Source organism: Rhipicephalus microplus, chromosome X (genome assembly GCF_043290135.1).
Source record: "Rhipicephalus microplus isolate Deutch F79 chromosome X, USDA_Rmic, whole genome shotgun sequence".
NCBI lineage: Eukaryota > Metazoa > Arthropoda > Arachnida > Ixodida > Ixodidae > Rhipicephalus > Rhipicephalus microplus.
This window is the reverse complement of record NC_134710.1, coordinates 286,642,069-286,668,811: the sequence shown is the minus strand read 5'-3', so window position 1 is coordinate 286,668,811 and position 26,743 is coordinate 286,642,069. Positions and strand designations below refer to the sequence as shown.

General features: G+C 46.3%; 1 protein-coding gene across 4 annotated transcripts in view; it reads right to left on the bottom strand.

Annotated features, from left to right (window-relative positions):
• The window catches only part of LOC119161447 (rap guanine nucleotide exchange factor 1), a 146,588-nt gene that overhangs the window by 13,565 nt on the left and 106,280 nt on the right, over positions 1-26,743 (bottom strand). For 3 of the 4 annotated variants that reach the window (XM_037413915.2, XM_075879266.1, XM_037413916.2), the window contains 3 exons: positions 11,298-11,478; positions 11,091-11,188; positions 2,052-2,183 (listed from right to left, as the gene is read on the bottom strand). In XM_037413915.2, the coding sequence (XP_037269812.2) occupies positions 2,052-2,183; positions 11,091-11,188; positions 11,298-11,478 (411 nt within the window). Of the gene's footprint in view, positions 1-2,051; positions 2,184-2,279; positions 2,309-11,090; positions 11,189-11,297; positions 11,479-26,743 lie in introns of those variants that run through there. The other variant, XM_075879267.1, reaches the window with a different exon arrangement.

The following is a 26,743-nucleotide window of genomic DNA, read 5'->3' as shown; positions in this document are numbered from 1 at the left end:
TGATTAAAAAATACTACTAAATTTATAGCAATTATTTTCTAAATCCATTCTGTTCATGTTCTGGCACCTGCACATGCTTGCTGCTGCATGTGCTTTTTGCTAGGGCTAGCCACTGAATAAGATTAAAAAAAAAAAAAGAGGAGAAAGAGCAAGTGAAAGAAAGTGTTTAACTTCTAAAATATGTGGTACTGGAATTCAAAAGTTTGAAACTTAGTAGTAGAGTTTTGCATGGTAAATGGAAACAGCTGCACAGGTCTACTGCACGTGGAAATCACGGAAATTGCCTAGTAAAATTGTAAGCATGCAGTTAACCAAGATTTAACATGGGCTTAAAAGGAAGCTTTACCTCAAGGGCTTTTATCTTAACACAAGTAAATGGAGAAATCAATTTCATTTAGTAACCACTACATTTCAGGAAGTATGTTACATTTAAAAATAAAGCTAAAATCTAGAAAGCTTAGAATATAACTTTAATTCAAGTTTACAGCTTTCTAAATACATTGAAAATATGATCAATATTCTGTAAATTGCACCTATTAAATACATCTAAAGCCAATGAATTTAATGTATATTAATTATACACTCGCTGGAATCCTGTACCACAAGCAATACTTTTGACATGGATGTAATGAATTAAAATATCAGAAGCATGTGAACTACGCTTAATGTATGTCTACTGGCTCGTTCCTTAAAGGGCCCCTGAACCCCCTCCGATATTTTCCGAAACATTTCGTGTAAACAAGTGAATCGCATGCAGAATGCTGTCACGATCAATGATGCCACACGCTGCAGCGCTACAGTAGCGGGCGTGCCACAATATCAAAAATACAATAGCTTCTCTTTTTCGGTCCCCGCCATTCACACCACTAACATGTGTGACATTATCAGTGAAACTCGATGACTACCACTTTCGATGCTTGCGAGTGGCCGAACGACAACCGACGGCTTCCATTCACTCTGTAAACAGCTGTTCGCGCGCACATTGCCGCTCTTAGTCGTGTTGCCGCTTGCGAATTGACATCTGCGGCTCATAACTTAACACAAGGTCCATACCGGCACGATTCGTAAGGGCACGGGCCGGCACGACAGCAACAGCGGTTAGTCAACGATCAGTGCACCCAGATGACACGCACAACACATTTGACGGCAAGCTGGGTCATCGGAGTGGCGAATCGCGGCAACCGGAAGTAGACGCTGTCTCGAACAGCACGTCAGCGGTGACGTATGCCACGCGAGATGAGAACGGGGTCTCGGCTGACTCAGCGAGGAGGGGCCAAGCAGTTTCGGAAGAGGGTAGCGTAGAAAAGGGGGAAAGAAGCCATTGTCGCGTTTCGATCTTCAAACGCATGTAACTCCGCTATTACGGCACAGTTTAGAAAAGTTCTCACGGCTACATGTTCGTTGTAAACTCGAGCACAACTTCCTCACATCAACTAAATTTCGATCGCTGGGTGGTTTAGGGGTCCTTTAAATCCAAGCCAAAAGTATTGCTTAAAGCACAGTACTCAATCATCAAACAGAACCAGCAGACCCATTAAAATGCATTATTACACAATGCTTTAAAGTATACCCCTAATCTGCAAGTAGTGCTCCTGCAAATTTTCATAACATTGTAACAATGTCATGTGAGCTGTAAGTTTGTACATCAAGTTTATGCACTTTGGATGCTCTAACAGATGCAGTTTCCAAAACTGTAATATGTATGTGTTCTTTTGGTGCAGTCATGGATTTGTAAATTTCATGCTTCTTTTTAAGTTTTCCAATTTTCAGAAATTTTCTGGAAAAAGTTTCAGACCTTTAACTACACTTTTTTCTCTTTAAAATTAGCCTTTTCTCTGAAATTTCATAAGTTTCACCTAAAATAGTTTAATGGTTGCCTCATAAAAAAGCATTTATGCATTTTACATGCAAATTAATGGGAATATCATATGTGGCCTTCAGCTAAAGCTTCCTCTTGAGTGCACCTGATTTTGAAATATCAAAGCATAACAGGCAAACACGAAAAATTAGGCATGTTCAAATATCACAAAATGATGTGACGAACTACTTGCTTTTTCTTGAAGCACCTCATAGGCTCAAGAATGTGAAATTGCTGCCAGCATTTAGTGAAGTTCACAATGGAGTCTGTGATATAATCAGTGTTCCCCACATGCACAAAAGTCAAATCTTGCAGTATCAGACCACTGAAACAAAAATACAGTATTTAACAATGTGCCCTGTGAATAAACTAAATGACACAATAAAACACCACAAAAAGTGCCTTTAAAGACCTTACTTACTAAACCGAAGCTCTTCTGATGCCTATAAGCTTTGAAAAGACAAAAAGAAATGAATATACTGGACAGTGGACAGGTGTAACACACCTAAAAATGCTAAAAATGTTAGAATATATAGCCTTTTAACATTTGGAGGAATGTATTTGGACACCAACAATGACTTCAGCCAAAACTTAATATATAATAAACAAAGATGTAGCACATTACAGGATGCTAAAGTAAATGAGCAGCTTTCTGGTCATGCTTCGTTTATAACAAAGCCAAGAATGTGGAATCTGACATAGCACTTGGTACAACAAAGCAATTTTTTCTTTTTACATGGCTCAAAATACTGTTACACTTCATGTTTCATCTTATAGACCTATGCGATGGTCCTCCACATGCTGTCATTAGCAACTGGGGACTTCAGTTCATCACTGACGAAGAAATCCTGCGTCTGCCTGCCTTCCAATTCTACCATGCCACCCCCATAACCCAAAGACCAATGGCTTCGCAGAGCATACCGACTGGACTATAACAAACATGCTATTGATTTATGTTGATTACAAGCACATACGCTTAGAACACTGCGAAACGTGAGACGACAAAATACCCTCCCTTTTTTTCTGCTTTACGCTTGCTTCCCTAGCAGCTGTGTTGACACTATCCTGCCTTTTACACTGGATGTGGAAACAGTGGCTGCCAAGTCAATTTGCCGCACTGAAGACACCAGTTGCATCGTATGCCTGTGAACTATGGCATCTCAACAGTGCTTCATGACCTGTTATGACGCCTGATATCACTTCGTTTGTTATGCCAGCGCCTCCTCCATTTTTTTCAATGCCAGCCAGATGCACTCGATCCTGCCGTTCACCACCCTCTTCTCTAGCCCTTTCTTGCTTGGCGGTCACACGGGCTCAGTAAGAGACAGTGTTTTGAGACAGCATGCCTTCATTTGTGGCCCTATGCGAACAACTAATGGGGAAGTGCCACTGCAATGCTGCTGCATGCACTGACTTTAAGAACGCTGTGAGGCAGCGGCGGCATTGCTTTGAGCCACAAGAAAGGAGCACAAAGGAACAAATCTGACAGATGTATGACATTGGAAAGGGAAACATGTCTATCGCACATCCGTGGGAAAGCGCTCAGACACACGTGTGACGCAAGCAGCCTTACCCTTTATGTGGCATCACATCACTGGCTATCCCTGAACTAAGGCTGAGTGACGGCTGCCACTGAGGAGCATGCGTTTGTAGTGGCATTGAAAGAAATACAGGAGGCGCATGTGAAACCTTATTACCGTTAACATTCCGACTGACACTACCTGTGGGCATCGTCTACAGGTGGGGAAGAAAAATGTGCTAGTATGGGTAGAGGAAGAGGAGGAGGGTGAAGCTGGACTGGCTCATGAACAGCGCTGTGAACTGCTTTTGCTCCGAGTGATAAAATTTCCCACCCTATAAATAAATACATTACGCTGTCACAATATATACTATTTAAAGAAAACCAGAGGTACAATTCTCGATGGATCTACCTAGTGGACGTGTCCACTTCGGCGAAGCGCATTCCGTAACTTGAAAAAGCGGCGAGATGTGACGTCATGGTGCTCTATACCACATCGATGCATCAAACCCGCCAGAGCATTCCCAGTGTAAAGAGAAAGAAATTGTACAAAGTGTACAGTACCAAGGCAGTTAAATAAACTTGACAAGTCTGAACTTGCATAGGAACATGTTCAGCTGTTTAAAAATGATGAAGGCAATGCGTACCAACTATCAAGGTACGTTAGGTGGGCTGCCACATGAAACCCAATTTAAGGACTAACGGGATTAGAGTTTATGTACAACCTCCGAGATGTGAGTCTTCCGGAGGATGCACATCTCTGAGATGCATAGCCGATGTAAAGAGGTGTCCACTGTTAAAGGGAACACCGTAGCGCGTCTTGTCTGCTCGGCGCCACCGCCGGTCGGCTGCAGCAACTAGTTTCGTGCAGGAGCAGTGAGCGCTGAGGGCGGCATTCGTTTGTCGTCTGCTACAGTTGGAGCCGCTCTTCAGCTCACTGCGATGGGCAGCCTAAGTCGCAAAATCTTAAAAATAGTCACTTTCTTTTGAGCTAGAAGGAAAATGACGAGAATCATCTATAATCAGCGAAATGTCACCTGACATATCAGCCGTCTTTCGTTCACATCTTGTTAGATAAAGTAATTGCTCGCATTGAGAAAGATTTCTGGTGATGTCATTTAAAGGTGCTTGTCAATACTTTGTTGAGCTTACGCACTGCAGCACCTCAAATCTGCATTAGTGAGCATCAAATACGCACACCACAAGAAAAAATATTCTTTCACATAGTTATGCTAGAAAAAGACGTCTGTAAAGAAGAAGTCATGCTTCTCTAACCACCAAAACTATCAATGAGGTAGCATTTTACATAATCCAATATCTTTTGAGTTTTGCCACAGCTTTCCATCTGAATGTGGCCATGCAGCCTGCGGTTGAATTTCAAAGCACAAGGACGGCTGGCTTCGTGATGAGCTGAAGCGTGGCCGGAACTGTAGCAGACGACAAACGAGCACCACCCACAGGGCTCACTGCCCCTGCGCGAAACTTGTTGCCTCAGCTGGCTGGCGGTGGTGCCGAGCAGACAAAACGCGCTCCGATGTTTTCTTTAACAGTGGACCCCTCTGTACGTCCCAGAAAATGCACATCTACACTTCTGGGGGTAGCATTCATTATGGTGAAATGCATTCCGTCATTCTAATATGTGTTGAGAGTTGTGAAAGCTTCATGACATCAAAACGACATCCCGGATGAAGGACCGAAAACAGGGGGTGCACTGCTTGCTGAAATCCAGAAAATTACTGAAGTCCAAAGTGGACAGTCCACACGATGGTGGATACATCAAGGATCATGCCCCAGATCAAACATGGCTGCCTCTAGGTTATGTGTGAGGTACTGTCCGGAACAGCATGGCAGGAAGGAGGAACTTAGTGTGTGTTGTAGCAAGACATGACAGATGTGGCACACCAAAAAACAAGCACATTCCATCGCACAGCATAATCAGCAACATCAAAACAGAGGGAGCTGACATTGCACAAGACCCCACTGAAGGAAAAGAAGTAATATTTCAACAACTGTTAATTCATTTGCGCATTAGATTTTATATAGTGTAATGACGAAAACCGAAACTGGAACTCTCTCTGGCACAGACTCGCATGCTAGGAAGGAAGAGGAGGAAGACGAAGCAGAATAAGAACAGCCGGCCTGCAGCAAAGGCGTTGTGTCTTATTTCTCGTCCTTACAATGGCGCAGTCGACGAAGAAAACGGCTTACGTCTCGGTTTCGTCATCCACAACGCCCGCCGACGTGCAGCCGCGGTAAGCGTCGCTTGAGGACGGCGTCAAGCCCTCCTCGGCAGCTGTTTACTGACACCACCGTTCGGGGACGGCGTCAAGGCCTCCTCGCCGTCACGCTTCTTCGCTGATGGGACCCGCAAGGCGTCCGTCGCGGCCAGCATCGATCCCAGCACCGACGGATGGCGTCCAGGCCTCCGTTGTGGTTCCGGGAAACTTGTCCTGGGACGCGACACGTCGCGGCAACCATGCGCACGGGCCTCTCTCACCTAGGGATGGCGTACATGCCTCCTCCATACCTGGCAACCTGTCGGCGCTTCAAGCACCCACCGTGTACGGCGTCGAGGCCTACCCGGCGGCGCAAGACCGCTTCATCTACGCCACAGTACCAGGTCACAACTCATCACACGGGTTCCGCTTGCCTGGGAACGTCGTTGACGCTTCCAGCGCCCTGGAACCCATGTCCACGAATCCGACCACAGCTGGATTTCCAAGGGACGCCGTCCACGCGTCCTTGGTCAAGAATTGTACCACCTCCAATACCGCAGTCACTGTATCCTCCGCAGAGGCGGGCCTTGGCTCTTCGTGCGGATCACACGACAGCGCAGCGGAGCTGCAGCATACCATCGCGCAACTCCGTGTCACGACCAACGCCCTCATAGCGTCGAGTTCCAAGCTATGTCCTGCCATCTTGCCAACATTGTGCGCACTCAATGCCATGTTGGCTGCGGCCGCCGCACAAAACTTCGAGGTAAGCTCGCCCGAGAACCGTCGCAATCTCCGGCGTTCTCTCGCGGAGGTATCGGAGCAAGTGAACTGCTTGGCGGGGGCACATTTCGGAGTTCTGCCCGCCGTCCCGCCATCGCCGATTTCCTTCGCGCTACCGGAATTTTGCGGCTTCCAGGACGACGCCGAGGAATGGGTGGCAACCGTCAACGCTCTCGGAACGACTGAAGAGCAGAAGTGGGACATGGCCATAGATCGCCTGCGGGATGCTGCCGCAGCATGGCACAGGTACGAAGGCGTCAGGCAGCAGTCCTGGGCAGAATGGAGTGCAGCCCTGATTGCCGCTTTCGGACGGATTTCCTGTGACTCCAGCAAGTCCAGCTCGATCTTCCCCGAGGCCGAGGATGGAGCCCAGGCAGCGCCCCGCCTCGAGGCTGCAATCGTTCGTTGCAGCTCGTCAACGGAATGCTGCCAGGAGTTCCCTGCTGCTGACCCTGACCGAAGTGGCTGGAATCCTACACTACAGGTCCCGGACTCTGCATCGGTATTCGACCTGAAAATACCCCCACCAGACCTTCGTCCGGAGATACGGCCCTCGCGCTCGTCGTCTGAGGACATCGAGGCACTCAATCCTATTGTATTAGACACAACTGAACCCTACCAGACCACGATCATGCTCAGCCACGCAGACACTCGGCTACCAAGGAACGTTTCCTTCGAGAAAGCCCAGATACCTAGCTACGCTGAGGCCACTGCCATCGAGAACTTGCCGAGGACCAGCCCTCCTGCTGTTTCCTCCCAGCATACGATGTTTGCACATGACAGTTCGCCAGAAGCCACCGGCTCGACTACGTCTGGGAGTTCTGCTGTGGTATTTATGCCCAACCATGAGCTGCGTCCCATCTCATTTCAAGAAATGGCCCAAACGTCATCATGGCTGCCTCGCAGGGCATCCCGCTGCAGTTCAGTCCACCAGCGACGGTGGGACAAACACCAGCGTTTCCAGGTTACTCTGCGTCCTTGCCGGAACAGTCAGGGCCGTCCACCTGAACTGCATTCTACGAGTTGTCAGGAAACGTTGCATCATGGACGAGTTCGACCACGGCGACAAAGTCAAGCCCACCCACCAAAAACTTTACCGCCAGCTCCGCGCGCGCACAGGACCCAGTCTCCATCACGACACGGTGAACGACCCAGACGACATAGCCAGTGTCGGCCGCCGGAGCCAATTTCGACAAACTTCCAGCGTGGTCGAGACCGACCACGACGATGTAGCCAACCTCGCCCACCTGAAGCACTGTCAACTGCTGCAGCTAGCCTTACCTACCAGAACATTGTCGTTTGGCCCAACGACAATGCTAGCAGTCATGGCCGAGTGTAATGACGAAAACCGAAACTGGAACTCTCTCTGGCACAGACTCGCATGCTAGGAAGGAAGAGGAGGAAGACGAAGCAGAATAAGAACAGCCGGCCTGCAGCAAAGGCGTTGTGTCTTATTTCTCGTCCTTACAATAGCTAGTGTCTTTGGTGGGACAGGCTGATTTCAAGGGGCTGCAGGAAGTGCTTTTTACAAGAGCTCCTAAACTGGCTCCATGCAGACTTAAAATGATGCAAAGAAATGACACACCAGATGCTTCCACTAGCTTCATTTAGTAAAAAAGCTATTGATACAGCAGAAAATGAAGCTGACTATCTTGGCCAATGCAAGGAGCTCTTGTTATCCTGGTATGCATACTGATCTGACAACATGGGAACACTTGTCCTGAGCTTTTGAATTGGCTCTCCAGCAGAACAAAGCTAAAACCAAAGAAGAACAAGTGTGCGATGTGTTCATTTAAGGAGGTGACATGATGGTGAATTATACACACCTATTGGTGCAATGCCAACAAGGATGATGCTGCTACTACCTACCAACCTGAACCTACCTCCCCATTACTATGTAATGTAGTAATATCATTTCTCAACCCCCCCCCCCCCCCCCAACACGATTACCACCTCTCTCTGCTTTCTCTACTCATACTACCTGTTTACTCCCCATACTCCATTGCCCTTTTCATGCGTAATAAAAAAAATGTTTGTACAGTAGACTCCTTTTAAACGAAACCTGAAGGGACCAGGAGAATGTGTTTCCTTTTTAAGAGGAGTCTTATTTACTGAGAGACAAACAGGGGTACAATATTCAAATAGAAAACCAAACATATTAGTGGCAGTTGTTCCATTTAAGCAGCAATTTCATTTAAGAGAGTTTCATTTAGAGAAAAGAAGGACAGCTATGTAACTACTAAATTCCTTAAAAGAGCACAAAAAAGCTATTTTATGAAAAGACCACGCACTAGGATGAGCACAATTGTTGCCAGAACATTACGTTCAACACAACAGACCACCATTCCTAATATATAGTCGTTTGAGTAGTCCTTATTTTTTAAACTGTGTGTGAGACGCATGGTGAACCATTGCAACATAAAGCAATTGCAAAGCTTCATTACCATTTGTCATGAATATTTTGACCTACGGGTGTGGAGTGAGCAAAAAAAAACATAAATGAAGAATTTCAAATGAAAAATAAAACAAAAAAGCAAATGATACGAAAAGAGAATTGAAAAAAAAAAATGAAGAAGTAGAAGTAGAAAAAGGAGCGTGAACGGAAGACATGGCCGGCGGAGAAGAAAGGGAGAGGTGGTAGAGCACCGGGACCAGGACGAGGTATGAACGAGCAGCTGCAGCAGAATGACATTCTACCAAGGACCGCGTGCAGAGATCCTGGCAAGGACGTCCCCCAGCCATTGCAGTAACGCCCTGTAAGCTGTGGGGCACAACAAAGAGTGGAACTTGGCTGAGCAACGTCATCCTCGCGAGGACGCGCAAGATGTTCTGCGGCTACGCTCTGTAGGCTGTGCACCTGAAGGAGGAGTGGTACAGCCATTGTGAGGACCCGATGCTACAGTGACCTGACATTACAGAGACCTGACGGTGCAGCTGACTGCCCTGTACCAGCGACGCAACGAGTATGCAACTCGACACTGGAACCGCTGCCACGTCAAGGCCATGCATCTGATGTGTATTGTAAGTATGACTTACTAGTTTCTGTACATAGCGCGTGAGAAGTGTTATAATACTTTGTGTCTTTTTGTTAAGCGGCTTTTTTTTTCATAAATAAGTCTTTCACTTATAAAGAATTTTTCGTTCTTCTTAGGGCTCCTGCGTTGTGATTTAACATTCATAGAGACCATGATTCCCATACTGATTAAGATTCAAGATACTGAAAAGGCTTCATATTTGCGGCGATTGACAGTGCCTCATCTTTTGTGCCTCATCCTTTAGCTAGCATATTAGGCTGGCCTCAAGTTGCTTGATTGCCACAAACAGACACAAAACAACAGCATGGTGACCATGCCATTGAAATTCATTTCTCACACAAGTCATGCTTCTCCCTCCTAGTGGTAAGATGGTGGAATGCCACACACCATGCTAGCAAACATCATGTCCCACCCTAGCTCATTCGCTGCCGCCCATGCTGGCTCTTGGACCCCCTCTCCACCTGTGCTTTCTTCTGGCTGGTGCTAGGTTGGTTCAGAGAGATGCTCACGGGCGTGCACCAAGTTGGCTACATGCTGCATTTGCAGGCAACTTCGTGTGTGTGCTTGGTGAACCCCTTTGTGTGGTAGCTGATAGCACTGCAACCATGTGTATTCGATTGGTCTTGCGGCAAGTCCTTTTTGGCGAGCATTCATGACTATCACATTATGCTGCATCCCAAGTTAGTAAAGCCCTGTTTCTGGCAATCCACTTAGGATGCCTTTTCTGTGCCTTGTCGGAGAGACGACACGCCTGACTGCAGCAGCTTTGTGCACTCCTGGGCGGATTGTCCCTTTCTTGGCTGTGCTCAGAGCATAAGCCTCACGAAACCCACCTCCACATAGCTTCTGACAACTCGTCCAGCTACACCTATCGCTTGAGGCCTCATGCACCTGTTAGAGCTGAAAACCCTATCCTCCTTCATGTTATTTACTGACCCTTTTGGGTCTGGCATGAATAGTAACACCCCCCTCCTCCTTTTTCAGAGAGACCCCTTAGCCAAGTGCACCAAGTAGCCTAGCGGTACCTCTTCCCGAATACAGCCGTTATTCAGACCACACAAGCACTACTGAACACCTCTAGGCACAGCACCGCTATCGAAAGGCAATCTGGCTGAACGACAGCATAATGTTAGGCAATGCTTTGCCTGCATTGCTGGCAAGCAAAGCAGCATCCCAATAAATCTCTGCTCAAGTACATCACGGCTATCCCGGAGCCCTACCTTCTGGCCAGACCTATAGTACCCAACACTGAGAAGGTAGAGCAGGCCATTTGCCAGGCTCATCCTAACTTTGTCGCTTACCTTTGGCAAAAGTTGAATGAGCCACAAACACATCTCCACACATTAAAACAAGGTTTCCATGTTGTTAGCTTTCAAGTGGACATGAGAGTAGATTCTAAATGACTACCAAGTGAGTTGAGAGGACCTTGACAGCTAAATATTTTGGAAACATATATATAAAGAGATGAATGCCTTGAGGCATTACATATCACAACTCAACAGTATCACTGTAGCATGCAGAAATGTCAAAATGAAAGCTTGAATACATGCATAAGCAACACAAGAACATCAATGGCTAGTAGGCAAACATAGCACGAATTGAATGAATGACACTTATAATTGCTATAGTCAGCCTCATCAACCACAAATGTTCTTTAAAACTTATGTTTCATAAACACTCACATGTAAGGAATACAAGGTGGTGTCGTCTCTGCCAGAGCTTGTCTATATGCACGAAAAGATGATGAACTATCTATCAAGGCGCAGTACTCCTTGAGGCCCTAGAAAAAGTACCAAAGTATGTGAATAAAATGACATCAAGGCTTAACGGGATAGAAGAAGAACAACAGGAAAACTTTGCAAAGTGCCAGCATGAAGCGTCATGTTTACCTCAGTGATGTTTTTCTGCCACTCCAGACGACGGATTGGCGCGGAATCCAGTGCTGACAGTATGGCCAGGTAAGAATTAAAATTGTTGATCTTGCGCAAGTGCTTCATGATTTTAATAAACTTCACCACCACCCGCTCGCGATCTTTCGCGTCACACTGCTTCAAGATGCTAGAACGTGCCCTGGCAGGAAGAGAACAAAGTGGGAAAATAATAAGAAACATGTTTGGCAAAACATACATACAGTCAAGACCATAATACAGTAGAATCTCGATGATACGATTATGGCTGATGTGAATTTCGTGATGATACAAATTGTAAGGTTGCGTAGGATGTACTACATTATATAAAATATGCCATGATTCAGTACTACACAACCTGTTTTCCTAGCAATCGTGGATGATACGAACGCACGATTGACTGCTGCATGTGAGCGGCGCAATACGGCTTGTCTGTGGGAGGAAGGATTGTTCACATTTGGCCTCGAAGGAAGTGAATGCGGCAAGACTCACCGAAATTTCCCTCGCTTAGCCGCCGAAAAAGTGGCCGGAAAACCATGCTGCGAGGCCGACGCAGAAAAATAAGTCCGAGACCAATTTTGCTGCCACGCGGTAGAGGACCGGCTCTCTGCTACAGCTTTGGCTACATCGACTGCCGTAGGTCTCAAACCATTTGAGGTAAACAAGCATACATTTAAGATGGCGGCAAATGTGTCGGCGGTGGCTCCCGTCAGCGCAATTGCACGCGCACCACAACAAAGCTCACGGCCTTGAAAAAGACACGTTCATTGGGGGCCTGGTTTGAATTATGATCGCTGCGAATGCCGGAAGTAGAAGAAAGTGCAGCAGCAGCAAGTTGACATGCCCTTACGTGTCTCGCTTTTGCACTGCCGGCTGAATCTGTCGCCGCTGCTGTCGGTGCATTAACTTGTGTTGTTTCTTCTGCCGTATCCCTTATGTAAACTGTTTCTTTTCAGTGCTTTGCATGCATAACTAAAACTAGGTATGGATTTTAATGCTGAGAAATAAATTCTCGAGTGGCGAAAGCGGTGATGGCCGAACGAATGCGAACATTCTCAGCGGGCATGAACATGCTTTTGGGGCCGCACTGGCGTTTTCGCTTGAATTCTCCAGGACTGATTTATTTCATGTCGACTTCGTGGCGTGTTTTTGCAGCCGCTAAAGCGGCGAAGCTAGTGAATTTTCATCACGTTTTGCCGCTTTCTCTCCCTTTGATGCCAAAAGTGAACGCGCCTCAAAGCGCCAGCAGCAACAATGGCCACTGAACAATTATCTGTTTGCTTGGTTCAACTAGGGCCCGCTAGATGGCACCACTTATCCAGTCTAACCAGACAAAAACAGACCATTTGAACCACTCCCACCATTCCCCATAGTAACACCAGTCGGATCTTTTTTCTATAAACCAAACAGAAATGGACAAGCACAATTTTATTAAGTCTTTTGATGCATGGAAGGCATTTTTTTTATTGCAGCTAGTTAATTACTATTGATTAAATGTAGTTGGATGCTTTCACGTCATCGAGGTCATTTCCAAAATATTTTGCTCATGGCACACATTGTCTGATACACTTAGCTTAATTTCTCAGTAAATAGGACACTGCTGTTGATAATAATATTGTTGTTTTAGACGTCAAACATTCAGCTTTCACTCTGACATAAATCGTTATTTGCCTTTAGTGTCCCTTCAAGGATTTGGAGTAATTTTTGGAACAGGAAAAAATGTTTCAGAGCAGATTTGAAGCAGGAGGAACCATGTTTTGGAGCTGACAAAATTGAATTTAGGATCACTTGTAGCAGAATTCTCAGTTTTCAGCGAAAATTCTTATTCATGTGCGTACTGAACATAGTGCTTCAATGTAAACAAGAAGACAAGGCTAACACCTAAAGAGCAGCCATTACTCCTTAACAGCTCACTTTTTTTTTTTGTGAAAATGTTCAGTCAAAAGGTGCCTATTTATTTTATTGCTGATTTTAAATCTGATTGTACTAAAAAGTAGCTAGTCCATGTTGAAAAAAATTCTCTGCATACTTAGTCAAATCAACAAAATAAAGTTCATTTCTCAACAATACATAGGGAACCAGCTACCTGCAGCTAATAACATTTAAAAACCTAATAAACCAAACAGTTACTGATGCCACATCTTTGTTCACTTCTGTAGGCTAAGCACCCTTGTGGTACTTCACTCTGGAAGCTTCGGGGCTACGTGGGAAATTTCAAAATGCAGAATAATGCAAGGCGGCTTCACTGGCGGGCACTCGCAATGTTCGCGTCCGAGCTGTCTTCATCATCACCGAAGCAGCTACTCAATTCACCGTTATCGCTATCTTCGCTTCAGGACACATGATAATTATTTTTACTCGAATCGTCATTCCTCTGAGAATATTGCGAAAACGAATAGCATTTTTTTTTCCCCTGTTCACGGGCCAGCAATGCATGTGTCGCCGCCACCGCATGCCGTCTTTCCCTACAAAGACCACGCTCCTGCCGCAGGAGAAAAATAAATTCTCAAGAAAATGCTGCCATCTGGTGGATAACATGCACTGTAAGCTGTAAATGCGCGCTACTCCGCCTGAACGCTAGAGGGGAGTACCTATCGCGCTAAGATGAGTTCTACTCGTCCAAGGCAGTTAAGGGGTTATAATAGCTCTTAGTACAAAAAGGTGTCACACTCTGGTTTCACTGTACTGCCCGAGATGTGTTGAAGAGAACAATTAGTGACAAGGAAAGCGTGCACATATAGTTTTCACAAATGACAAGTGTCATAGGGTCATTCAAAAAAAAAAAAAAAAAAAAGGTCCCATCCAGAAAACCAGCAATCTAACAATGAAAGAAAGAAGGCGAAGAAAACTCATTGCAAATGAGAACATACTGTCTGAAATTGCCAGCGTAGATAGCGAATTCAATAATCTCAACAACTCACTATGAATCAGTTCCGTTGTACTCAATAATTTCTAGAGGTGTGCACACTGAATAGAATATTCTTGTTTTTACTGCCAAGGACTGTGGGTTGAGCACTTCGATTTTGCAAATACACAGAAAAAGTCTTGTAAAAAATAAAACTGGCACAAAATGAACTGCCACCAAGCCAGAGTAGGTGATCAATTCAAGTATGAAAGGGAGGGATGCTCTTCTTCGAGACAGCCTTGAAAAAGACAAGTCTGCTTGTCGAAACATTGGCTACAGCGACCCCCAGCGTTCAAGAAACTTTTCACTTTAATATGCTTATCAAGAAGAGATCGCTGTGTATGAGTCCTCATGAAACTCACATGGTTGGGCAATAACATGGCTTCTTGCAAACATATTGAAGTTAGCCAAATGACAGATGACAACCGACTGGTTAGGTGGACGGAGAGCCAGCAGTTTTTTTATTTCCTTCAGGGTCCTAGGGTTAGGGGTGGGATGGGGGGATGGTACGGCCAAACACCCCTTTTTTCCCCACAATCACCACTCCTTGGAAGACTGGGCCCGGATGGACATTTTAGGGTACAGCAAGTGCTGAACCCTGAAACGTGGGCAATTAAGCTTAGCTTTACGAAAGGCATACCAAAGAATGTTGCACAGCACTGTTAAAAGACATTTACATTTATTGCAAAATATCAAACTTTTGCACGACTGAATCTTCATTTGTGTAAAAATGTTTACATTGGGCAGCGCCGATATCTGTTGCAGCGGTGTCTACATTACAATATGTGAAGTTACTCACGAATGATAAAAATCACTTTTATATGGGTTATCGCCGGTTCCTGAACATATAAAAGAGACTATCGATGGCATACCTACAAGAACAAAGGCACATGTGGTGTCACAGACACTGCTGTTACGCTGAATATAATAACAAAAAGTACATTGTTGAAATTAATCAAGGGGCATTGGGGGCAATATACAAAAGCTTTAGCAATGTTTGTTGCGACCAAGAATATTTTTGTACCTTAAATGGTCCAATGCCATGTAAACAAGTGGACTAGGGAACTTTGGCACAGTTGGCACAAGAAGCACTTGAATGTTAGCAGCAAGACACAGGGATATGGAATTGTGAAAAAATGGTGCAATTGGTGCAGCTGGACCACCACTGAAGGATGCAAAACTCAATTGAAAGTTCTTAAGTGTGCGACTCAGCACACAGCAGATGGTCCTCATGTTAGGACTGTCAAATGTGTTTTTTTTTAAGTGTGTACCGTGCCACAAAGAGCAGCCACCAAAGATGAGCAGTGTCGCTTTGGCGAAATGCTGCCCGCATGTCACTACTAAGATGTCTTGTTTTTTGCAGGCACACATTTCAGGTAATCACGACCGCGTTTTCTTCTTTTTTTTTTTTTCGGAGGCAGCAGCGAGGCTCACCGTTCCTCCATGTTCGCGGCAAAATAAAGACTAGGTATAGCTGAAAGACATAACCTCTGGAGCTGCAAACTAGCTGGCTAAGCAAACGACAATCACTAATTACTTTGAATAGTTCCAAGTTCCTTGCATCCCACTTGTATGTTCTGTTAATTTGAAAACCCGCTTAATTTGAAGCTTTCTTGCGGCCCCAGTGACTTCGAATCAACAACATTTACTGTATGTATTTCTGTGGTAACTGACTGAACTTGCGGTGGAGGAAACCCAGTGAACTTATTGCTTTATTCTTTATGTTTCGAATGTGTCTATTTCACCTTAAATCAGACGCTATAAAAATGCCTAGATATTTATATTCTTCAGCTTCTTTTTAAGGTGATATTCTTCAGCGCATATGTGCAAGACTGAAATATGCGTTTCCTTGAAAAGGTGACGTGAACACATTTTTAAAGATTTAAGGACAATAATCATTTACTACACCATGATCCTTTAGTGTCTAAACCAGCCAGCAACAAAGTAATATCACTCTCTTTATGTCTAACTCTATAAATCACAAAGTCATCTGAAAACATTCTAAATGAAGATTTTAAATCGTTTACAATATCGTTAATAAAAAGCAAAAACAAAGGGGGACCCAGAACTGACCCCTGCAGAACACCTGAAGCTAGTGGAGCTTATGCAGAAGAGAAATCACTGAGCACCACACACTGCCACCTTGCACAATGATTATCGGCAACCCATGCGACAACACTACCGTCTAACTTGTCTGATTGTAGTTTTGAGATGAGAAGACCGTGCATCAAATGCTTTCCTCAAGTCAAGGAATATGCAGTCTATTATTTGTGTCTTATCTACTGCTGAAGCCAGACTGTGAAAAAATTCAACTAGTTGGGTAGAGCATAAAAAATTTTGTCGAAAACCATGCTAACAAGAGCTTAGAAGGTTGCTTTCCACTAAATGTGAGATGATCGAAGAATAAATTACGTGCTCCATTAGTTTACATGTCATACTTGTCAAGGACACCAGCCTGTAGTTCTGAACGGCATTTCTTGATACATCTTTGTGAATGGGTACAACATATGCCAGCTTCCAATCGTGCGGTAATGAAACCTCACACATTTTCGAAATACAACTGAACCCCTTTATAAGAGGCATGCTCCAGGCAGCAATTCTTGTCTTTTATATGAGATGTCTCTTATAGGCAGAGTACCTCGTATGCATTTTCTTATTGACCTGCATTTTACTGTAGGCACACTGGTGTCACTTATACCCATTTGTTTCTTATATCAGCGTCTCTTATAAAGGGGTTCGACTGCAAATGAGACAAGTGAAAAAACACAATATCCCACAACAATTTTCAAGAATAGCTGCCGCGATATCATCCGGACCGCATGCAGTGGACGGCTTCATTTTCTGTAATAACTTATGCAAACCACATACACCAAATACAACCTCAGGCATTAGAATAATGTCAGTCTGACAGGTCACATTAACGATTCAAGAAAGCTTTGGCCAGAATGCTGATGACAAAAAATTACTAAAGAGTGTCACTTCATCATCAACTATGGTTTCAGAGTTCTTTAAGGGAGGAATGGAATCATTATCTTTACCGTTAGACCTAACGAATTTCCAGAATTCTTTGGGGTCTTCAACAAGCCTTTCGCAAAGATTTACAAAGTAAGATTGATTAGCCTTTTCAGCCTTTTCAGCTAAACAATGAAAGCCGCCCTGTAAACATCTCAGCTCCAACAAGGCATCCCAAGATTGCCTTTTCTTATACTTCAAGTAAACTCGCCTGACTTTTCACAGAAATGTGCACAGCTGACAATTAAACCAAGGCTTGTCTTTTGATCGACTAGAGGAAATAACACGAGTCGGAACAAAGTCATCACGCAACTAAAAGAGCTTGAGTTTAAACAGCTTCCACAACTTTTCACTAGTGGATTCAATAACTAATGCATGGAAAGTGGGAAAATAGGACTCAAATGCTGAAATCATAGCCCCAAAGTCAGCCTTTTGACGCATGTATATTTTTCTGGGCTCCCTTTTGGCACTGACGCATTTTGAGCGTTTACGTCAGCAACAAAACACGACGGTCACTTAAACCAGGCAGTGTGTTGATGGTCGTTATAATACCAGGTACATTACATACAAGCAAGTCGAGTATATTTCCTGTGCCATCATCACGTGATGTATCATGAGTGTATTGCTGAAGCGCAAAATCGCTGACAAGATAAAAAAAAAATGCAGAATACATAAAGCCAGAGATAGATGTGGCCGAATCAGCGCTCGACTAGTCTATATCCAGAAATTCAAATCCCCCCCCCCCCCCACATATTATGATAATATCATTGCCAAGTGTATCAAGAAAGGAGGACAGTTGAGAAAACTGGTTGTGCAATGATCCAGGAGGCCAATAATACGATCCAATATTTAAGCTTTTTTCATTACGCAGCCACAGTCTCGCAGACCACTGGGGAACATTATAATGGCACACATGATAAGACCGAACCAACAAGAAGAAATACCCCTCCCCTCTTGCTCTTCGATCATGTCTGAAACAATGATAGCCAGCTCATCGGGTCAAGTCATGACTCGGTACCAATAACTATTGTTGGTTCTGCCAATCTTGCAAGGAGATGGAAGGGCCCAACTTCAATTCTGATGCTCCTGTAGTTTACCACCAAAACACTGAGGTCTTCCTTAATCCCAGAATCTGATTTCCAGAGGCTGGATTTATAGGCACTAAAAAACCCAGTTTTTTGAGCCAAGGACAGGCGGGCAAAACACTGTTCTAGGTTCCGAAAATCGTAAACATAGGCACAATTACCTTTGACAAAATTCAATTTTCAAAGAAATATGCGTGGGATCAGTTTCTACGACAGCAAAGGAAACAGAAATGTTTTATTTTTATGATGGTACAAAGGCGCTAATGGTTTAGCATAGCCATGCTATTTTTTCCAGCAGGTTTTGCAGAATACAGTCTTTTTTAGTCCAGCATGGCGAGTTAAGTGTCCACAGTCGAATAAACATGTTCCTGGGTCTCTTTCTTCTCGGCATGGCTGAGAAGGGCAACACAGGAGCAAACAGCCAGAGTGCTAATAGGCCAGTCTTTTCAAATCATACGAACTTGGTATGGTCCCGTTGCAGTCTTGTACTTTGGGACCCTCTTCTGTATATTTTACTTCCTGTAACATCCTTTTATGACATGATAATAAACTGATTGATTGATGATTGATTGATTGATTTGTGTAACAGCACAGGGTCATTTTCTCTTCTGCCCCTAAAAACCTTAGAGGGACATTAGAGACAACTGTTAAAGTCGACGTTGATTGTTGAAATCGCAGCCCAGAAACCCCGTAATGTTACTTTTGTGCCAAGGAAGTGCTTATTTTGAAATAAAATCATGTTTTAGTAGTCCGCATCAGGTTAGCGCACTTCAAATTACCCACCCAAACGGAATGTCTCATGTCACTGTCGCCGTGCACAACGTTGCCCGGTTTTACTGTGCGGCCCCCGACATTAGTAGCAGCAGAACGAAAGCAGTGGGAGCCACAGCAGCAACAACGGCAATTCAACAATTTTCTGCCATTCGCTCACAGAAGGCAAACATTATTGGTTCAACTGGGCATAGCACGACCTGTCCAGTTTAACCATGCGAAAATTGAACCACTCGCGCCATTCCCCATAGTAATGCCTGGCGGTTCTTTTTTCCACGAAAAAGAAATGAACAAGCAGCATTTTATTACGTGTCTTGATGCATGAAAGTTTCTTTATTTAGTGCAGCTAGTTCGATCACTAGTGATTAATTATAGGCGGTTCGTCTGATGTGATCAGGATCATTTTGAGAATGCCCTGCTGCGGCACACATATTTTTGTGCATTTACCTTAATTTCTCTGTAAGTAGGGCACTGCTGTTGATAATATTGTCGTTTTAGACGTCATACATTAAGCTTGACGAGCTCTGATGTAAATTGTTGTTTGAGTTTAGTGTCCCTTTAAAAAGCCATTCACCAGGTTTGAGAATTTCGAGCAGGCAAGAGAAATGCATCCACTGGGCACTCACGATCTCATCACCGGATCCCGAGCCATCCGGGGCGCGTAGCATTTGCAATGCCACGCGCCCTGGATAGAGGTGAAATGTTCTAGTCAATGATGCATGACCTTCATCTCACGGGCGTGCCTCCCACCAAGATGGAGGTGATGTATACAACAAGGAAAGGTCCTGCATATGTCAAATCAGCACGTCACACTGCGAGAATTATTTGAGGCGATGTGTGTAATTTGTGCAATCTGTTGCCGAAATAGAAAGTTGACAGAAATATGGAAACATACAAACGCAATCTATGCGCATTATTTTGTTTAACTTCATATCGAGCGAGATGCAAGACTAAGCTGCCTCCATTTCGTTTGTTTTGGTGTTCTCGCCATTCTCACATCATGCCGGCACTAGTATTCTCAATGGTTGGTGCATTTTCGTGCATCACTCGTCAGAGAAGTTCCAGCAGTGCGACGCTATGTATCTTGGTAAGAATATGCCATCCATGCCAGCCTCTCCAAATGTTCATGCATAGAGCGATCCATCCTACAGGAATGGGCAGTGCAATACAGAGAATGTCGAAACGACACAACACCGCTTGCGTGCACAACCTGGCAAGGGCATGTTATGCGAATGCAGCATTGTATGCGCATGACGTGTTGATGCGCTTACGTCATGTGATCTTCCGGCTCCGAATCGCTGAGATACCAAAGAAGGCAGAGAAAAAATTTGGCTTGCGATATCTACACTGGGCGAGTGGCTCACCTCCTCGCATCATGCTTTCGTGGCTTATAATGAACCAATTAAAAAATTCTAGTTTCTAGTGGTACAAATATTTTCATTGGGCACGCAACAACTTCCAGTGTCTAAACAAAATTTTTGATGTTACCAAGTGAAGCACTGTTTTATAGGCAAATGACAAACAAAACACCACATAGACATTTTTTTCCCTCTTTTGATGTACACAATGCTCTCCCCTGATGACACTCCACGGTTTCGCATTCGTTTTTCATCATCCTCCGGCTGCACAAAAGTACATCCTTTCATCTATACGCATGCGAGCAGACACCGGGGAGATGCCCAGCAGACGACGCGACGCAGATGAATACAGTAGAACCCCGCTGATCCGTTTTTCACGGGACCGTAAAAAAAAAAATGTAGGAGCCAGGAAACGCGAGAACCGAGAAACACGAAATATTGAGAAATAAGAGTAGTGGTGAACTGCACATAGTTTCATTTTAATTCTTTCGCTTGAAAAAATCATGCAGCGTTGCCTGGTGCATCTTCTCACTCCCGAGAAGCACAAGGCATTTTTCAAGCACCTGTAGTGCCATGTGGTTCTCGCCATCGTCACTGGTGCGCACATATCTTCGCAAAAAAATCCAGTGCCGCTACGGCCGATGAGAACGTTGGCTCCGGTATCCGCTCCACCTCCTCCTCAACTTCCTCGTCACTGGTGCACGGATCGGCACACTCAGCTACGATGTCGTCGACGGACAACATCGCGGAGGTGACAACGGCGTCGTCAACAGAAGCGTAGTCACTGTACGCGATTCCACTGGCACCAACAGTCTCCATGGCAGTGTTCAGTTCGTCGCAGTCTGCGAACGCATCGTCTCTAACAGCTTCTGTTGTGTCATCTGCGCGCACACCGAAACACTTGTTGAAGCAGTGTTCAACTGTAGCAGCAGTGACAGCGCTCCACGCCGATGCTAAATAATGCATGGCATCTAAGATGGTGACGCCTGCCGGCTGCTGCCCACGCTCCACGCTGGCCAAAGACTGCTTTACAATGCACTTGCGGTAGAAGCGCTTTACATTTTTTATTATTCCAGCGTGCAAGGGCTGAAGGTGGCTCGTGGTGTTGGCAGGAAGAAAAACTACCTTTACGTTCGGCAGTGACGCAGTGTTCTTGGGATGTGCGGAGCAGTTGTCGAGAAAAAGGACGACTTTTCTGTTCTGGCAGCCCATCTTAGAGTCCATGTATCTCAAGAACTCCTCAAAAAGTGAACACGTCATCCACGCACGCCTTGGTATTATTGTTGTAGTAGCAGGGCAGGTGACGAATATTTTTAAGGCAGCGTGGGTTTCGAAACTTTCCTATCACCCACGGTTTCATCATTTCCGAACCATCAGAGCTGCAGCCAGCAGCACCGTTAGTCGTTCCTTGCTGCATTTTCCACCGTGGCAAGCCTCGCCTTTCAGACTCAGCGTCTTAGAGGGCTGTACCTTGAAAAAAAGGCCTGCTTCATCGGCATTGAACATGTCTCTCGGCTCGTAGTCCTTTATGATAGACACCACGGTCTCTTTCCGGGCCTCAACAGTCTTAGTCTTCACGCTAGCAGCCTCTCTGTTGACAGAGCGGTAGCATAATCCATGTCTGTTTTCGAAACGGTCGATCCAACCGTTAGATGCACAAAAACCGTCGATACCGAGCTTGTCCGCGATATCGAGTGCCTTCTCTCGCAGGATGGTACCGTCGAAGTTAACTCCTGCGGCCCTGGCTTGTTTGAACCATTCAAACTGCAAGCTGCATGTGCTCCGAACTGCATGTGTCAAGCTGCATGTGCTCCGAACTCTGGGCTTGCTTGCACTTGACGTCGAAGGTTCGGGAATTTTCTTCAATTTCGATCCATTTTGCAACGATGGAGTTCAAGGTAGAAGGCGTCAGTCCTAACTCCTTCGCTATGCACACCTCCTTCCGCGTCGAGTTCTCTTTCACAATGCGGAGAATGTTCAACTTCTCTTGCAGCGAAAGTGATTTCCGCTTTCTTGATGTCATCCTGTTTGAAGACTATTTGGAGCGTTGGAAGTGTAAAGGCACTATGCTGCACGCTTGTATAACCTGCGCAACGGCCGACACGAAGCAAACGCGATGCGAGAAGACCGCAGCAAGCACGGGTAGCATGGGCACACATGGGCGATGGTGATGGCGATCGGGCTATACCCTTTGAATCGGGCCGCCTGCGCGACCCAGGGGCAATAAGTTTAAGCCAGCGTGACATCCCAAAAAAACAAAAACAGATCTCGGAGACCTTACTTTTACATACGCCAAAACCAATTTTAGGGCCCCAATGCGTCATAGACACAATCTTTCTTAGAGTGCAAATACGGATCTCAAAGGTCATGCTTTTGCTGGCAAGAACCGAAAATACATCATAGGTGTCGGCCCCGGCACTTTGGGCGGCCAATCCCATCGTCAAGCCGCCAAGCCAAGCTACATGAAAGACAACATGGCCGCTCGGGCTGACGCGTCGTGTATGATGCGGGAACGGTCTCACAGTTGCGACGCAGCAGCGGGGTTCCCAATGCATTAGATCCTATGGGAGCTGTGCCGGGACCGGCCGAAAACGACGTAACAGCCAGGAAAACGCAGCACACGAGAACGCAACAGCGGGGTTCTACTGTACATGCGTAGAGGATAATCGGCTGTGAAGAGGTTTATTAGCCATTAAAGACAGCGATGAGACAGCGTGAAGAACCGTCCAGCAATCGGCACAGCAACGAACCGAAGCACGAGCCGAGAGAGCCGGGCGTTGGCGATGCTTCTTGCTGCAGTCACATCTTCTTCTTCACAATCGCCCCCGCTGAAAAAGGAGCCATCCTGGCGACCTAAGAAGTTTCAGGGAGAGGCTCATGATACGGTTTTAGGCGGGAAACATGGATGATGTCACGTTCACGCCGGCGCATGTCATCTGATCGGGTAACTGGCTCAATTAGGTAATTAACCGGAGAGGGTTTCTCTAAAACGGTGTAAGGCCCCTCGTACCGGGGGACAAGTTTTGATGAGAGTCCCGGGGTTTGGTATGGGATGGCAAGCCACACGAGAGACCTTGGGGCATAGCTGGGATCCGGAAGAGAGGTGCAACGGTTTTCTTTCCGGCGTTGCTGCTCGTCCGAGGTGAACGCACTCCGAGGTGAACGCTGGCGGCACTCTTCGGCTTGTCGAGCAGCATCGGAGATAGGTGGACATTTGGAGGCATCAGGATGGAAGGGAAGTAGAGTACCAATTGTATGGGAAGGGTCACGTCTATAAAGAAGAAAGAAGGGTGAAAACCCTGTGGTTGTTTGAACTGCCGTGTTATATGCGAATGTGACGTATGGGAGAACACGGTCCCAGTTGCTATGATCAGATGCCACGTACATTGAGAGCATATCACCCAGCGTGCGGTTGAACCGTTCCGTTAGCCCGTTAGTTTGCGGGTGGTATGCTGTCGTTTTCCGATGAATGACGTGGCATTCCGAAAACAGAGTTTCGACGACCTCGGAGAGGAAAGCGCGGCCTCTGTCACTAAGGAGCTCTCGAGGTGGACCATGTCGAAGGATAAAGCGGCGTAAAATGAAAGAGGCGACATTCTGAGCAGTAGCGCTCGGCAAAGCGGCTGTTTCGGCGTAGCGTGTCAGGTGGTCAACTGCCACTATAATCCACCGATTACCATTTGATGTCAATGGAAGGGGGCCGTAGAGGTCAACGCCGACGCGATCAAATGGCTTGGCAGGGCATGGAAGTGGCTGCAATGCGCCAGTATAGCACGTGGCAGTGTTGGTTTCGTCGCTGGCAGTCAGGACTGCACTGCACGAATTGGCGTACAAAATTGTACATGCCGCGCCAGTAATAGCCATGGCGAAGGCGTTCATATGTTTTGAACACTCTGGCGTGGCCGCATTGCAGATCGTCGTGAAGAGAGGCGCATACTTGCGATCGTAAAGTGCGTGGAATGACCAGCAGCCACCAGCGGCCATCGGGAGCGTAGTTGCGTCGATGAAGAAGTTGATCGCGGATGGCAAAATGGAAAGCTTGACGTTGGAGGGATCGAGATACCGGAACGTTGGCCGTACTGGATAGATATTCGAGAAGAGATGCGATCCACGGGTCATGACGTTGTTCGGTGGCAATCGAGTCGAGATTTAGCGATGACAAGGTCTCGAGGCGAGTGTTTCCGCACGTCGGATCTGGTGGTAAAGGTGAGCGGGACAGGGCATCAGCGTCAGAGTGTTTGCGTCCGCAGCGGTATACGACGCGAATGTCGTACTCCTGGATGCGGAGTGCCCATCGCGCAAGGCGGCCAGAAGGGTCTTTCAGCGTGGAGAGCCAGAAAAGCGCGTGGTGATCAGTTACTAGATCGAACGGGCGGCCGTATAAGTACGGCCGGAACTTTCCAAGCGCCCACACCAGAGCCAAACACTCTTTTTCTGTCACGCTGTAATTAGTTTCGGCTTTCGTCAGAGTGCGGCTAGCGTAGGCTACAACGTATTCTGAATAGCCGGGCTTTCTTTGAGCGAGGACAGCGCCTAGCCCGACGCCGCTGGCGTCGGTGTGCACTTCGGTAGGAGCCGTCGTGTCGAAGTGGCGAAGAATAGGTGGGGAGGTGAGCAGACGGCGCAGAATAGTGAAGGCAACGTCACATGCAGGGGACCAGGAGGAGAGGTTCACGTCACCGTGAAGAAGCTGGGTTAATGGTGACATGATGGATGCAAAATTGCGAACAAAGCGCCGGAAATAAGAGCATAGGCCTACAAAACTGCGAAGTTCCTTCATGGTCGTCGGCTTGGGAAATTCTGCGACTGCTCGAAGTTTTGCTGGGTCAAGTAATACGACGTGCTTCGGCACGATGTGGCCTAGGATGACGAGCTCGCGTGCAGCGAAGGGGTATTTTTTCAGGTTAAGCTGCAGGCGAGCGTTGGTCAGACAAGTCAAAACGTGCCTGAGGCGAAGGAGGTGCGTAGAAAAGTCGTGCGAGAAAACCACGACATCCTCGAGGTAGCAGAGGCACATATTCCACTCGAGGCCACGTAGCGTATTATCCATAAGTCGTTCAAACGTGGCGGGCGCGTTACAAATCCCAAAGGGTACGACGTTAAACTCGTATAGTCCGTCAGGTGTAATAAATGCAGTTTTTTGGGAATCGGCTTCAGCCATTGGAACTTGCCAGTAGCCAGACCGCAAATCTAGCGACGAGAAGAATTCCGCTCCGTGAAGGGTGTCAATGGCGTCATCAATGCGCGGCAAAGGATATACGTCCTCGCGGGTTATCTTATTCAAACGACGATAGTCCACGCAAAATCGGATAGATCCATCTTTCTTACGCACCAGGACGACAGGAGATGCCCAGGGACTGGGAGATGGTCGAATGACGTCTCTACGAAGCATATCTTCGACTTGATCGTTGATGACGCGGCGCTCTTCAGTGGAGACACGGTATAGTCTTTGACGCAGTGGCTGGTGTAGACCGGTGTCAATATGATGCTTGACTTGCGACGTGCGGCCTCGTTGAGGTTGCGACACAACGAAAGAATTCCAGAACTCATGCAGAAGATCAAGCAGGTCGGCATGTTCAGTGGGAGTGAGGGTGTCGGCAATGGCGCTGGAAAACGTATCCTTGGACGACTCCTCGAAGGCCGACAGTGATTTTGCGTGGTCGCAGTAGTCATCCGGGACATCAACCAAAGACGAAGGGTCGAGATCCTGCACGCGGCCGAGACATTCCCCCGCAAGCAAAGTGACAGGTGTGGAAAGCGGGTTGAGTATGAACATATTGCTTCTTCCGGCGGCAAGGTCAATCGTTGCGAAAGGCAGCGGCAGAGCTCGAGGACTGGTGAAAATATCGGAAGGCATAAAAAAGACTGTAGCGTCAGTGTAGGCGTTGCATGAAACTGGAACAAGTGCCATATTTTCAGGTGGAATATTGGTATCTTCATTCACGAACAACTTCGGCGGCTGATGAAGAGCGTCAAGTAATGGGACATCATAAAAGGGTGAAAACTCAACTTCAGCGCGTGCGCAGTCGATGACGGCATTATGGCAGGATAGGAAGTCCCATCCGAGGATGACGTCATGCGAACAGACAGCGAGGACAATAAACTCCACAATGTAAACAATGCCTTCGATGGACACTCTTGCAGTGCAGGCTGCGAGAGGCGTTACTTACTGTGCACTTGCGGTGTGGAGTGACAGTCCCGAAAGCGGCGTCGTGACTTTACGTAATGCACGGCAGACATTAGCGGCAATAACAGAAACAGCGGCGCCGGTGTCTACAAGGGCGAAAGTATAATAAC